The sequence below is a fragment of the Watersipora subatra genome, chromosome 7 (assembly GCF_963576615.1).
Source record: "Watersipora subatra chromosome 7, tzWatSuba1.1, whole genome shotgun sequence".
Lineage (NCBI taxonomy): Eukaryota > Metazoa > Bryozoa > Gymnolaemata > Cheilostomatida > Watersiporidae > Watersipora > Watersipora subatra.
Window position 1 is genome coordinate 57323060 of NC_088714.1, and position 14922 is coordinate 57337981.

The following is a 14922-nucleotide window of genomic DNA, read 5'->3' on the forward strand; positions in this document are numbered from 1 at the left end:
TTCCTTTGGAGAGACCAAAAAATCTTCGCTGGGAAGCCGAAGTGATTCCAATCTTCCCGGCGATTGTGGTATTGGTACATCCATTAGTCGACTAGGCAGGAGTGATTCTGAGATAACGGCATCTGGATTATCGTTCTCTCGTGGTACTCGTCTCCGGGGGTAACCTCTCATGTTGGGACGTCGGGCAGGTTCGACTTCAGCTGGGGCTCGTCCTTGTTGCACCGGGCTAGGGCGACAGAGCCTTAATCTTCCTTCAGCTTGAGTGGATCGCTGTCCATATCTTTCTATTTCGTAAGTATGATTTTCGTGACTCCTTAGTACACGATAGGCTCCCACATACTTGGCCGCTAATTTCGGATTTTCCCCTTTTCTTCGCCGCTTGCTTAGCAACCATACGAGGTCACCCTCATTGAATAGCGGAGGCTTTCTCACATCGGTTGATACAATTTCCTTCTGTCTATCTCGGAGGAGAGTATGGGCTTGCATCAACCGGTCGTGAACAGTCTGGACATACTCGTGTATGCTCGTAAATGATTCCATCCTGTTTCCATATAGCAACTGGTCAGGAAGACGAAGCTCTCGACCCAACATCAAGTAATTTGGTGTTTCCTTAGTGGCGGAGTGCGGTAAGCCTCGCAGCGTCCGCATGATTTGTGGCAATAACTGATCCCAGTCCTCTTGTCCTCTGCCCAGTAAAAGGGCTCGTAGGGAGTCACCCAGTACTCGATTGTTTCTTTCAACCACACCATTCCCTTCAGGGTGGTACGGAGTGGTCCTAGATTTGTCGACTCCCCACAAGTCACATAACTCTTGAAACAAAGCGGACTCGAATTGGCTCCCCTGGTCGGTGTGGATAATTTCTGGCAGACCGAAGTAACTGAATACTCTCTCGTCCAAGACCTGAGCTACCGTTGGGGCTGTTGTGTCAGGGATAGCTAAGGCATCTGACCACCGAGTGAAATGGTCAGTGAGCACCAACACCCAGCTATTTCCTCGAGGGGTCTGAGGTAGGGGTCCCACCAAATCTACGGCTAGACGTTGCCATGGCCTCCCGGCGTACAGCCGTTGTCGGTTCCCGGAGGTCCGGCCCTTTCCCGTCTTGGCCCGCTGGCAAACTTCACAAGAGAGAACTGCCCTCCTGATATCTCCAGCCATGCCCGGCCAGTACCAATCCAGTTGGACGCGTTTCAGGGTCCTTTCCACACCGCAGTGCGTCTGTTCGTGGGCTTTCCACAGGATCTCCTGTCTCAGCGTTTGGGGGCATACCACCACCACCCTTTCTCGCCCATTCTGAATGAGATGAAGGGTCAATACACCTGATTCGTCAAGCTGGAGCTGGTGGAACATCCAGGCCAATCGCTGCAACTCGGGGCTGCCTACTTGTAGCACGGCCTCTTCTATTCTTTTCCGGTTCCTGACGGCCTGGTAAATTATCCCTAGGTCGGTAGCGGGTCTCTGTTGCAATGCCCGTACTTCATCTAGCGAAGTCTGCACCACTGTCAACAGTTCCGGGACCTTTGGGACCGTGATTTCATCAGTTTCCTCAACGGGTCCTGGTTCACCTGCCATCTTGACGGCCCGTAACCGAGGGTTTTGAAGCTTTCTGAGAGGGTCGTCCAACACTCCCGGTGACCCCGCACCGCATGGCAGCCGTACTGGAACTGGGCTGGCTGGTGTGGGAGTCGGGAGGCCGGGCCCTGATGTATGTCCGCTGCTGGGTAGTCGAGGCCATTCGTCTTCATCCAACTGGCGGGCGCTGGGACTGGGTCCTCCTGTACCTCTTGGTGGCTGTACTGGAACTTGGTCCACTGGTACAGTAGTTTCCCAATTTGTCCCTGGGGTTACTAGAGAGTCACACACTTGTGACCTAGTTGGCCCCCGATCCCGCTTCTCAATGGCAGCACACTGCCGGCAGTCGATGCACTGTCGTCGACTCAACCCATCGGCGTTACCGTGCTTAACGCCTTTTCGATGGATAATTCGATACTTGTGCTCGGCTAGGCTCTCCAGCCACCGGGCCACCTGGCAAGAGGGTTCCTTCCTCCGGTGCAACCAAACCAAGGAGACATGATCTGTCCGGATAGTAAATTCTCCGCCATATAGGTAGGGCCGGAAATGTCGGACAGCTAGCACGACTGCCAGCAACTCTCTTCTAGTCACGCAGTAGTTGCGTTCGGCGGGGGAGAGGGTCTTGCTATAGTAGGCTATAGGTCACTCCTTGCCTTGCTGGACCTGGGATAACACAGCCCCGGTCCCTACGTTACTAGCATCGGTATCGAGCACGTAGGGTAAAGAGGGATCAGGATATGCCAGTACTGGAGCGTGCGTCAGTGACCACTTGAGCTTAAGGAAAGCTTCCTGTTCCTCTTCCTCCCACTTCCAGGGGACCCCCTCGCTTGTCAACAAGGTGAGAGGTTTGGCGATCGAGGCGTAGTCAGGTACGTATCGGTGATAGTACCCAGTGGTACCCAAATACGATCTTAACTGCGTCACATCCTGTGGTGCTGCCCATCCACTGATGGCCTGAATCTTCTCAGGGTCGGTAGCCACTCCAGTGTCGCTGACTATGTGGCCCAGGTACCTAACTTGGGTCTGGAACAGACTGCATTTAGAGGGCTTTAGTTTTAACCCGGCTTGCCTCAATCGCTCCAACACCTCTGCCAGCCTAGTTACGTGACTAGAGAAGTCTGCCGACATGACGATGATGTCGTCCAGGTACAACAGTTAAATTTTCCAGTGTAGCCCTTGGAGGACGCGTTCCATCAGCCGCTGGAAGGTAGCCGGGGCGGAGGTCAGCCCAAAGGGGAGCACCTTCCATCTCCATAACCCACTGCGTGTGGCGAACGCTGACCGTTCCTGGGCCTCGGCAGAGAGAGGTACCTGCCAATATCCGCTCATCATATCCAAGGTACTGAAAAACTTGCTGCCGGACAAGGCGTCTAAACTCTCGTCAATCCGGGGGAGGGGGTAGGCGTCCTGGCGAGTGACACTATTGAGTTTTCTATAGTCCACACACAATCGCCACGCCCCGTCCTTCTCCCTCACCAAGACCACCGGAAAGCTCCAGGCCCCGTGAGCAGGCTCAATCATGCCTTGTTTCTCCAGGGCCGAAACCTGTCGCTCGATTTCGGCTTCTTTCTCATGTCCTACTCGATATGGGTGTTGACGGATGGGTTGCGCCTCTGGAAGAAGAGGGATTTCGTGCTGTACCAGGGTGGTACGCCCCACGTCTTCGCTTCCTTGGCTGAACACATCCGCATAACGAACCAAAAGGTCTTCCATCCTTCGGTGCTCGGTAGGGGACGAGCAATGTGGCGCCGCCTGTTGGAGCAAGTCCAGCATGTGGGGAGGTACGTTGGAAGCAGAAGGGGGAGGTTCCTTAGAAATCTCGGCCTCTTCTTTCGCTGTCCAGGGGACCCCTATTTCGTCCGGCCCGACTCCAGTGTATTGTCCCACAATCGTCCCTGCCGTCACGCTGACTGGATGGTCGGTAGGATTCATGCAGCGGATGGCCACTCTCCCCTTTTTACCGGGTTGATGTAGGCTGGCGGCCACCATATAACTGTTTCTTACTCCCTCGATTAACCCGACTGGTTGATAGGATGAGGACGTGAGACGCCCGGCAACCAGGACCTCGGTTCGAGGGGGAAGCGTTGTGGCTCGCATTATTTGAACTCCACTTGTCAGGGGTCGACCCTCTCTGTCAGTGCAAGTCAATTTCTGCCCATTTAACACCAACGTGGGTTGCTGAAAGTTCATCTCACAGTGGTGGTCGACCAAGAAGGGCATGCCCAGGATGGCATCCTCCTTCAGGGCACACACCACTAGAGATACAGGGACTTGGACACTCCTGACTCTGACTGGGAGAGTGATGAGTCCGTGAAATTGCAGCCGGGTACCATCTGCCATCCGCCCATAGTCTTCTCGAACCTCTAATTGGCTCTTGACATCCTTGGGTAAGCGCTCAAAGACATGTCGTCCCAACAGATTAGAGGTGCATCCGGTGTCCACGAGAAACTGGACGGGCTGACCTCCGATGCGACCTGGCAAGAAATAGCTGCTATTATGTGGCTTCCACAATTCATCTCCATGAGTTCGTCTGGCTTTGCTCATTCTCTGGGGGCCTTTTTGGGAAGGCCGAGACGGCTTTGGCCAGACGTACGTTTCTTCCTTGGCTTCTGAGGGTGGGAGACCTGCACACTCAGGTAAGGGTTGATACTGGTTATGCAAGGGGACCGGTGGCGAGCAGGGGGGGCCTGTGTCGCCTAGTCTGTCGTGGCCGTTGCCACTGGCCTTGCATTGGTATAGTAGATCCACAGTCAGCGCTTCTCCCTACTGCTGTGGATGGGAACCGTTTCCCGACCTCGTGACTTGAGGTGGTTGTCCTTGGGTGACTTGAGGGCACCGGCGTTGTGTGTGCCCTGTCTGGCCGCAACCCCAACAGTTAGGTCCCCTTTTCTCCGCTCCCCGTTGTCCCAACAGATTTCCTTCTCTTAGTCCATCTGCTAATCCTTTTATAGCCATCAGGACGTCATTCAGGGTGGCTGATGGGGGATCCGAGTGAACGGGGGCGACTGTAGCAGGGGTGGTCTCCTCCTCCTCCACTGTCATTACTATGGGTCGGGCACCAGGCCGAGGAAGAGTGGGCTGAATTTGCAGGAACTCATTCCCTGCCTGCACTGCTTCCTTTAAGCTCTGGGCTTTTATTGCCAAAATATGGCGTTGGAGGGGCGTGTTTCCCAGAGTCAGGGAAAACGCATCCATGGCCATACTGGCTTGGTAGGAGTCCGGAAGGTCAGCGGATGCTATCTTCACTAGACGCTCCATTTCCGTTGCGTGTTCTTGGAGGCTAGTCTTTGGTTCCCTCTTGAGGTGGAGCCTACTCTTAGCCTCTCTCGGGGAGAGCCCGTACTTGGTGCGTAAGGTCGAGAAGATGGAGGCAGGCGAATCTCCTCGACTACAACCTCTGGCTCCCTCCTTCAATGTCTCACGCAGGTGGAGGAGAGTGGCCTTCTCATTCCACTCATTAGCTTCCGCAACCTCCTCGAACTGGGAGATGAACAACTCCACATCTTCACTCCCATCGAACTTCGGTGGCTTGAAGCTAGCTTCCTTCTTAGGCATTTGTAAGGCTCTAGTAATAGCCTCTGTCAGCTGACCAATCTGGTCGACATGTTGTAACTCTGCCTCAGTCAGATCTCTGGTAGCACTCCGTCGGCTGTTTGGCATGGTTACAAGGGTTGTCTTAGAAGTCCGAGTTACCGCAGTCAGATCCCACTGCTGCCACCAGTGTGTTGGATCCTGCGACCAACACGTAGAGGCGACTAGGTCGGCTTACTCTACCGGTCTGCATTCACCCTTCACAGGGGCTGTGTACAGGTTGCCCGTGACCAACACGCGGAGGCTACTAGGTCGGCTTACTCCACCGGTCAACATCAACCACCTTACACAAGGGATTGCTCCCAGAGTGGTTCTATACTAGGTCGACAAGGTCGACCGGAGGTCGACGGGGTCGACAGTGTTTCTGTGAATTTACTCCCACAGCACAGTCCATAGACTAGGTCTTCTGGAGTTAGTTATGTGCTTGGTGTGGTTCTGATATCGCGCAAGGTAACAGAAAGAGTATGGTTCCCAATGCAATGCATATATTTGAACAACATAAAAGAGCCGAGGCTCTCCCTTAAATACATTTGATTATGCAAATGAGCTGCAAAGACCAGCCTCCTTTAGGGGCGTGGTTACACAAAGGATAAAAGGGAGCATAACTCCAAATGATACAAAGAAAAGGGATGGCAACATAACGTTTCCATCACAATATTACCTACTGCTTTATTGTGGTGTATGTTTTTACTTACGTAAATGTGTGAAAATGTTCTCCTTGGCCTGATGCTGGTGATTGAAGTGCAAAATGGTCATTTAAAAATAACTGTTTTAGTTGAGGTTGGCACTTACTATCGACTAAAGTCATAGAAATTAGTGTAATAAGTGGAATGAAGTCTAAATTTTAGAGCCTTTTTTACGATCAACAGGTGGATATTTAAGTATCACTAATTTTTTGCAATTTTGTCAAGGTGGTAAACTTACTTGATCATAGTTATTAGAATAGTTTAGAAAATTTACCTTAAAAGCAGTTCTTCTATATATGTGACATTCAAACTGCGAGTTTTGACTAACTAACCTTTACATATCAAGTGTTGGATAAAAATGTGTTGGTGAAAAGCATTGGAATTTGTCAAAGATTACAACCAAAATAGTGTTGGCACAATATTTATTTTATATCCAATTACTATATAATATTAGTATATATTAATTATTATACAGTAATTAGTAGCTGTTGTTGCTGACTATTTTTCAACAATTGCACATCTTCACAGAAGACATCTTATTATGTCATAAGTTAAATTTGTGATTGCAATCTACAGTCTATGTTTGCTGTTTGTGTGGTGCCAAAACCATATTTTATGAAAAGACTAAACACTATGAAATCATGAAACTGAAATTATGCGGGAAAAAACTACCAGCAAAACTTTTTAGTAGTGTTCATGCTACTTAATGTTTGCATGTTTTTAAGATGATCATGGAAGTGACAAGAAGCTAATATACATGCAATTATTTTCATGCATTGTACACTTTTTGTTTATTGTTTTAGTTATATCTGACAATTGTGGTTTAAATTTGCACATGTTTATTAAAATAAAGAACTACTCCTTATCACAAATGCGTTTTGATGACATTATTATTGCGAGAAAAAGCGATTGCATTTAGTACAGAAGTTTATTTACGAGTTCACTATAAGAAGAATAAAAGTGTCTTTCTCTTTAATCAGTTTTCATATAATCAGCGATCAAAACTAAGTTATAAAAAAATATTATAGCTGTTGAAAGGTTATTTCAGTGATTTTATCAAGATGTAAAAAACAGAATTGTTTGCGCTCAAATGTATCAACTTATGACATAAGATCTTTGCCTGCAAGCTATTTGCTCATCCTGTAAGCAGATGGTTTTTTAAGCATCGTACATGATATAGTTATCCGGTATACGTTGAGCAGCCGTATGGATAATATGCGCAATCATCTCTGTAGTGCAGGTACGTTACGGAGCACCTATAGAGATCACCATCAATTGTGCAGTACCACCAGTACTTGTGGTAGTGCCAGTAGTATACTCCTCGCTTCTCTCTGCTAACTTCGTTCGTTCCATCTTCGTCTTTTCCATTCTCTGCAAATATTGTTTTTTTGTACAGCTTGATAAACTGATTTTGTAAAATCAAAATGATTCAAGTGAACACTTAAATTATTTAAACATTGGTATTTAAACAGAGTTTTGGACAATAATTTTCAAGTGGGTAAAACTTGAAACTGCCACGAGGTCTTTACAAATGTTCCTTCAAAATGAATTTTATAAAGAAGTTTTGCGAAATAGCAAGGATATAGAGTTAAAATTAGAAAAATAGGACTAGGATTAGGATAAATAGATTATAGGTTATTAAAATGTAATAGAAATAAATACAACTTGTCACATTTTTAAAAAGTAAGCAGATTAAAAAAACTTGATTATCAAAGACATTCTAGTACAGTATATCTAAAACACTGAACATATAATGGTTAAACCAGCAAAACATGGAATGTATAGTACATATAATATAATGTTATATTGAAAACTAATTTATGTCTCACTCTATTACCTACCAGGCTCACCACCTTCATTGCTGTTCTTCATGATGACCATCCATTGATACCCAGTTTGGCATTCATCATGAACCTTCTGAGGCAGGAAGCTTGTATCAGAGAGTTTACCAGGAACAACTTCTATTTGAATTTCACTTTCCTTTGCTGCAACGGCTCCTCCATCATTAGACTGTAAGAAATCTTCCAGGCCTTCATCGATTGTGCTGTTTCCTCCTATGGGGATTATGTAACAAACCGGGTCTCTCGGGTTCTTTCTTACGTGAATCCCCTACAAACACAATAAAAGTTTACTTTCTAGAAAAATTGACTGCGCATTAGTTTATTCAAAACCTTTAGTATTTGCGACCAACTTGGCATTTTAAGCAAAACTTATTTTTTGCCACAGTTCAATGTTTAGGTTGCTTCTTATACATTTTTAATGTTGTGAGGCTCAAAAACACAGCATTCAAATAACAACAGCCAATTCAAACATAATTACTTTCGCACCTTGCCAAGATCATCAAAGTCAAAACCTCCATCACTCTGGTAGTTGTAGATCAGGTGACCTCCATGACTGTATTCCATGTGGTCGCTCTCCTTCAACAATTAATAGAAAAAATGTCAAGAAGCACAGAATTTAGTGAAATAGACATGATTATATAGTTGATAAAAAAGCAAAAACGCAAAATGCTGAATCATAAATATTAGATTAATATATTCTAAATATCGAAAAAAATTCACTATTTTTATCTCAAACTTACATCATTCTCAGAAGTTTTCAGAGTGATGTCTGCTTTGAGATTAACTGTTTGCTCGTTCTTCTCTTGCTTCTGGTTTTCAACGTGGGTATTAGCAACAGCCAAGTATATGAGAGATGCTACAGACACTGTTAGCAGAAGTGTAAGTAACAGCATAGATATCCCAACCAACTTGGATTTATTCTCTCCTATTGTCATCTGCAATATAAGTTACTGTAGAATACAAAATAATTTTTGCTTACAATCTGCTGTCAATTACAAATTAGTATCAATGCAACAAAGTCATATATAGAACAAGTTTAGACCAAAAATTGTTTCTTAACTTTTTATCTAACAGTTTTCTTATTTTTTGCATGAAAAAGCTAATTTACGTTTTTTGTGCTTTCACTGTCATTCAGCCAAAAGATGTCGCGTGCAGACATGATATTTGCCGTATTTACCAGAGCATACAAAAAGCGTTGAAGCTTGTCATCTACCTACCACCTTCAACAACTGGCAAGTACGACACCGTTCCTTTTGACAGATTGAGACGAGGACTCCAATAGTAACATTTAGCCTGTTTTAATAAGTAAAAAGCTTCTTAACCTCTAAAAGCTATATAATCCAAGACTTGTCAATCATCTCTGTGCTCACAGGCTACAGTGTTCCACTAGCTATCACAGAACTACAATTATTCTTCTACAAGTGTTTTTTATAGACCTTGAACTTGACTGTCATATGTTTGTCACACTCATTTCATAGGCATAGCTAATACACTAGCACTATTTTTGATATATATTAGCGCTTGACTTTCTACCTAGTACATTCTGCTACATAAAATTACTATTATACATGTATGAAGCTGTAGCTGTGTGGAATTATATCACTTGTAACCAGAAATAAGACTTGTCTTCTCTTGATGAAAATTTATCATAGAAAGCCACAGTTATCTGCAGAAAACTATATACACCACTATTCTACCGAAAGGACAATTATTTTTTAGAAGTAAAAATAACAACGCAGTTGAACAATGCCCTACTTTTATTAGTAACTTTTTATCAATTATCTTATTTAAATTATGCTATTACCTCAAATCATTCATTAATTGAATAATAACACCTGTATGAGTTATGCAATCTTATGAATCATATAAACTAAAAGCATCATATTAATTTTCTTTCAAACAATATAAATTGCCAATTTTTTTCAGTGGCTAATAATGTGGAGATTCAGCAGCAGAAAAATAGCATATAAGAATAAAAATTTTGTTTTTTAAAATAATAATTGTCAAATAATAAATATATTCTGATGATAACTTAGAATTAAATAAATAAGCAAACTACAACATAATTAAAACAATAATTCAACCTTAGTTAACCACTTTTGAAGTGCTTAAACTAAAATACACCTATGTTGTATGACAATATTATATTAAAAAATTTAAAACTTGTTATATATTCTACCTAATGTGTAAAACGTAGTCAAATAGGCCTGTTGTGGCAGATATTTTATATTCAGCTTATAGATTACCAATTCACTTACATTCCTTTTACAATTTTTACAAATTTAAAAATTTCAATGACTTCCGAAGTACTCGGAGAAACACGAAAGAATTTTTCCAACGTTGATTGCTAAACTATTCCAAGTAGTAATTTGTGTTACCTACCTTGATGATGCCTTCTTTGTCATCCATCCTGAATTGAAACTGTCTTGTAGTGTTCTTTCTTTTATAGCAAACCTTTCTTTGCACGTGCTCACTTTAAGTCATAATTTATTATTCATACGCGCCAGAGGGACTTTTTAGTTACGACAAATTAAGGAAGCTCAAAATACGTTTTGGTGTAATTGAGCATGCAAATGACATGGCTCATTGAAAGGATGCCACTTGGACGCCAGTAATATTTACTATTTTGGTTGCTATAACAAAAGACGTATCAGTTCATCTGCCAATCTGACTTATGAGGCTATGCTAATATCTCTAAGAAACATGATTGCATTACCTGTGGATTAAAATGCAGATGCTCTGATTACCAGCTAAGTGCTAGTACCTGTGCCACACAACCACCTTTCTGTCAATAAGAACAATGATGTACATAGTTACTACACATGACAGTCTCTCACGGTGCCAGAGACTGTCAGTCTGCTAGTAACAATACAATATGATAGAGCATCTTATGATATGTATAATTGGCTAACACAAAGCATATCAGTGATTAAAACGTTCCGATACACAGCAAAATTATATAAATTGCTCAAAAGCAATCTGCTCATAATTAAGAAGCAATTAAATGTATCAAAGTTATTTGGACAGCAGAGTGTTTACTAACTAAAAAGTTAGCTGGAAAACTGTAGATACCTTTTCACTAAACATTTAGTCCTACCTCAAAACTGCTCGAGAGAAAATTTAGAGCAAAAAGATTCTAAATTTCACAAACATTTTTTTAAACTTAAAATGGAAAAAATTAAAAAGATAATAATATAGTTGAAAAGAAAAGGTAATGAGTTTTTCATTAGTTTATTTAACCTTTTACCCATTATTGATGCTGTTTAGTTTTGTTAGTTATAAGCTGATTATTGGCTCAGTTTAGATTTTATATTTGTTAATTGACTTCTCGTGAATAACAAAGTAAGGCGTGACTATGAACATGGAATTAAACTTTTTAGTTAGAATAAGCTGTTATTTAGTCTTGATATAGCGCCTAAAAAGGGTTTAGACCTGCAGACCATATTATATATTGTTTACTGGTTTAATGCAACTTGATTATTATCTCAAACTTTATTTTTTTCAATTGAGAAATATCCGATCATAAAGCAGATTACACTTGCAAAGTGAGCTACAGTTTACTGTAGCAAAATAAAAACGTACTTTGACAGCTAGTATTGGTTCTGTTAGGATCTTTATGCATGGTTATTAACTACTTTGTTACACTTTAAGTAGCTGCTTTTGTTATCAAGCTGCTCTAGTCGTTTACCATCCTTGTTCTATTCATAAACCTTTATGTATTCAGGTTGAATCAGATAATTAACATTACTTGGCTCATAACTTGGCAAACTTTAGCTTTTTCAGAAAAAGAAGCCGTTAATACTGAAATGTAATTAAATTAGTAATTTATTATTGACAACTCCCTTTTCCTTACCGTTGTGTTAAAATGCATACACTTACATTGCTTTCTCCAACAAAAACACCTGTTTAATTACGCTACAAGATAATCATGTTTACATTAGAGTTTATCTCTGACTCTCATCAGAACTATTCAGAAACAAGCAGACGCCAAAAGCTAAGAATAGTTTGGCAAAACCAGTTAGCGTGACCATGAATAAGGGAAAATATTGATGTCATGGAATATTCCAGGAAGTATTTGGCACCTATTTTTATTGTATGTGTTAATTTAGATTTGCAAGATCTTATTTGAATTCTGCTTACGATTGAAGCGTTGAGCTACAATTTTGATCAATATTTTTGTCCTATCATTTTTCTCTCTGATCAATGTCACATAGCCTCAGAAATCATCAACTAAATTACAGAAATCTAATAAACTTTGATGTTAGTGTATTATTAAAGCTACTAGTTTTACTCATGTGCACACAACTCTCTCAGTAGAGTCTCAAGTGTAAGTAGTATTCAACTCTAGAGTTTCCTTACCTGCTGCAAATACTGATGGTCATTACAACAACCACCTGTCAAGTATTATCATTTGAACTAGTAAGACTAGCTTGAGACTTTGGCCATTGCTAAATTATGGTATCTCTTACATTGTAACAACTCTTCAGCACTTTTCAAAAATGAGTTTTATAATTCTAAGTAATAAAATTGAAATAAGCAAGTTTGCTAGATATCAATATGTGAGTACTATACAACATACAAATGCATTTTAATATTTAAGAATAAATAAAAATATTTTATCTGTGCAGCTTTAAAATATGATTAGGCTAATAAATTTAACAAAGAAAAAGGTCTCAAATATTGCAAGAAGTCTCAAAGTATGGTTAAAGTATGCAGAATCAAACAAAATTATTGTTGCAAATGCTATAAGGCTTCATAGTCCGCTTTTATGAATTTATTTTCTAAATTTTAAATTACTTTGGAAAGTTGGCAAACAAAGTGGATTGGTTTCAAATTAATCATTATCATTCAAAACCTAATTTAAAATACATAAATAAATTATGATAATAATATACATGTAAGTCTCATGTCATGGCACAATATTACAAGACCCTGTTACATTACCAGTCAAAGCATGTGACAATTATAATTTATTCATTATTTCTAGTTCTATCCAGGTTTCATAACTTTTTAGAAAAGTGTGTGTAAAAATTTAGGAATAAAAAACTCAAAGTGGTTAGCGGGACACTTCTTGGTAATACAGGTATTAAAAATTAATTTTCTATTCATCAACTCAATTTTTAAAGATTTTCTAGTCATGTATTTTTACAAGATTAGCTTTTATAGGAATGCAAAAAGTCTCACACAAAAGGTTTGTTTGATATCATTCAACGAGTTTCTATTTTAAGCACGTATAACTAAACAACTTGATTACAAGTTTTATATAAACTGCAAAATAATGTTTTTCATTTATTTAAAGTTTAACTATTTTTAAAGAAAGATGACTAATAAAGAATCTCGAGCTGAAAATGCGCTTAGTAGACAGAAGTACGGTAATACTACAATAACTCAAACTACACAAGGGTTAGCTTGAAAAATTCTAGCAAGCTTTTAGATTGTTTGGCAAAAACTTCCTAAAAATCTGACAGTTCTTGTAACTGTGTAAAGTTACAAAATAGAATTGTAAAATTCTATTTTGGAATTTCACGAACAATAATTTATCAAAATAATTTTTGACAGTATAGGGAATCTAACAAGGTTCTTCCTAAAAGGTTTGCATTTGCTTCTTTGTTTCTAATCACTGCATTATATTGTTATGTATCATTACATCAGTGGAATCAGTGGAACTGTCGACCATAGGCTTGTTACACTCAATCAAAGACTAAAATGGTCATTTGATAAAAAGAATCTATTTGTGCTGAAATTGACTCTTTTCACAGCCATAATTCAAAACCAATTAGCTTAGTGAACAAAAAAAGCTTATGCATTGAAATGCTCCTTTTCAAGTGTGGTTGTCGAGATTTGATCATCACAAACACTCAGAAATTTAATCAGGAGAGTAAACTAACTTGGCTGCAACTTTTTCTTTATTGAAAGATGTGACTGTTACTTTCCAGGTCTACACTGACTCATGTTAGATTTCCTCAAGTGTGATAAACATATTTAATACATTGGTTAAAGGATTCTAGCAGCAATCAAACGACTCAGTATTTACAACAATTTTAATTTATGCTTGCTACTTAAATGCTTATAAAGAAATGACTCGTGTTTTTCCTGGTACAACAACCAGATCATTTGATCAATTTTTGCAAATTTTGCTTTTGGTTTCTTACTGGTTTGTTGACTTTCATAGTACAACAATCTAATTAATCACGATAGTTGGGGTTATTTATGCATTATGATACTACTGGCTACTGTCTCTGAAAAAAAATATTCAAGTTAATCAAACACAATCATCTCAAAAATTGGGCTCCTGCCCAATGTCTAATAAAAATGCTTTCTGTTCATGATTATTGATCATCATACTTAAAACAAGTACAAGCATCAGACTTTCCTTTATTTTTTAAGTCGCAGTTCCTTGTAATTGTTTCTTTCACTTTGTTGTGATTAGTTTCTTGTTTGGTGTTGCTAATGAAAACAGTAGAACGGCTTTTATGAGCTGCCCAAAATATGTTGCCAGTAAAACTCAGGTAAATTGTTTTGTAAACATCAGAAAAACATTTTTACTAAGTAAAAAATATAAGAAATATTGCTAAGGAAAAATTTATTTTGCTAAGTAGCAAATGTATTTTCCGGCTGTGAATGAATGCCTTTCAATTTGTTGGATATTATGTGGATTTCTGAGGCTTTCTTGTGTTTAGCTGCTAATGCAGAGACTGGCTTTTATGGGAGTTCTGAGCTTTTGAAAGGTTGACCTTTTACAGGAAAGCAGGGGGACTATCTACATGCAACAAGTATTGCTATAAAGAAAGGATGTGAACCAGTGCTCATCTGCAGAAATTTCAGCAAAAAGCGTCAGTGAGCTAAGCTGCAGAGCTTTTGTGCCTTTGCTGGCAGGAAATCTGTAAGGCATAAGAGACCATCGTAGAGCAATAAGGCTGCTGATTTGGCTTCCATACAGATTGGCAGTAAGAACTGCTGTGAGATTGATGACAGCATTCTGCTGTGGGCGTGTATCACCATGGTGATAAAGGCTGGTCCTAAAGAAGAGGTTGGTGTGCCATCTTTGCAGCTTGGTGCTTTATAACAACTTCCAAGTTATTTTGCATACACAACCATCATAGAATCAACTTAATTATTTCCCAATTTTTTATAAAGTTATCAACAGGTTATGCAAATACATGTATGAAGGAGACTATTTATCATTTGTATGATTTTTTAGTGAGAAGGTCAACCTGCTGAAGATTTCATTAATA

The 14922-nt window shown here is 40.3% G+C and overlaps 2 protein-coding genes across 2 annotated transcripts in view; both read right to left on the bottom strand.

Moving 5' to 3' along the window:
- Positions 1 to 14922, bottom strand: part of LOC137399943 (uncharacterized) — a 295444-nt gene that overhangs the window by 13612 nt on the left and 266910 nt on the right. The window lies entirely within an intron of this gene.
- Positions 6730 to 10096, bottom strand: LOC137399654 (uncharacterized). The gene is made up of 5 exons (XM_068085839.1): positions 10070 to 10096; positions 8428 to 8622; positions 8174 to 8263; positions 7688 to 7955; positions 6730 to 7217 (listed from the first exon to the last, which is right to left on the bottom strand). The coding sequence occupies exons 1-5, from the start codon at positions 10094 to 10096 to the stop codon at positions 7027 to 7029; spliced, it is 771 nt and encodes a 256-aa protein (XP_067941940.1). The 3' UTR covers positions 6730 to 7026.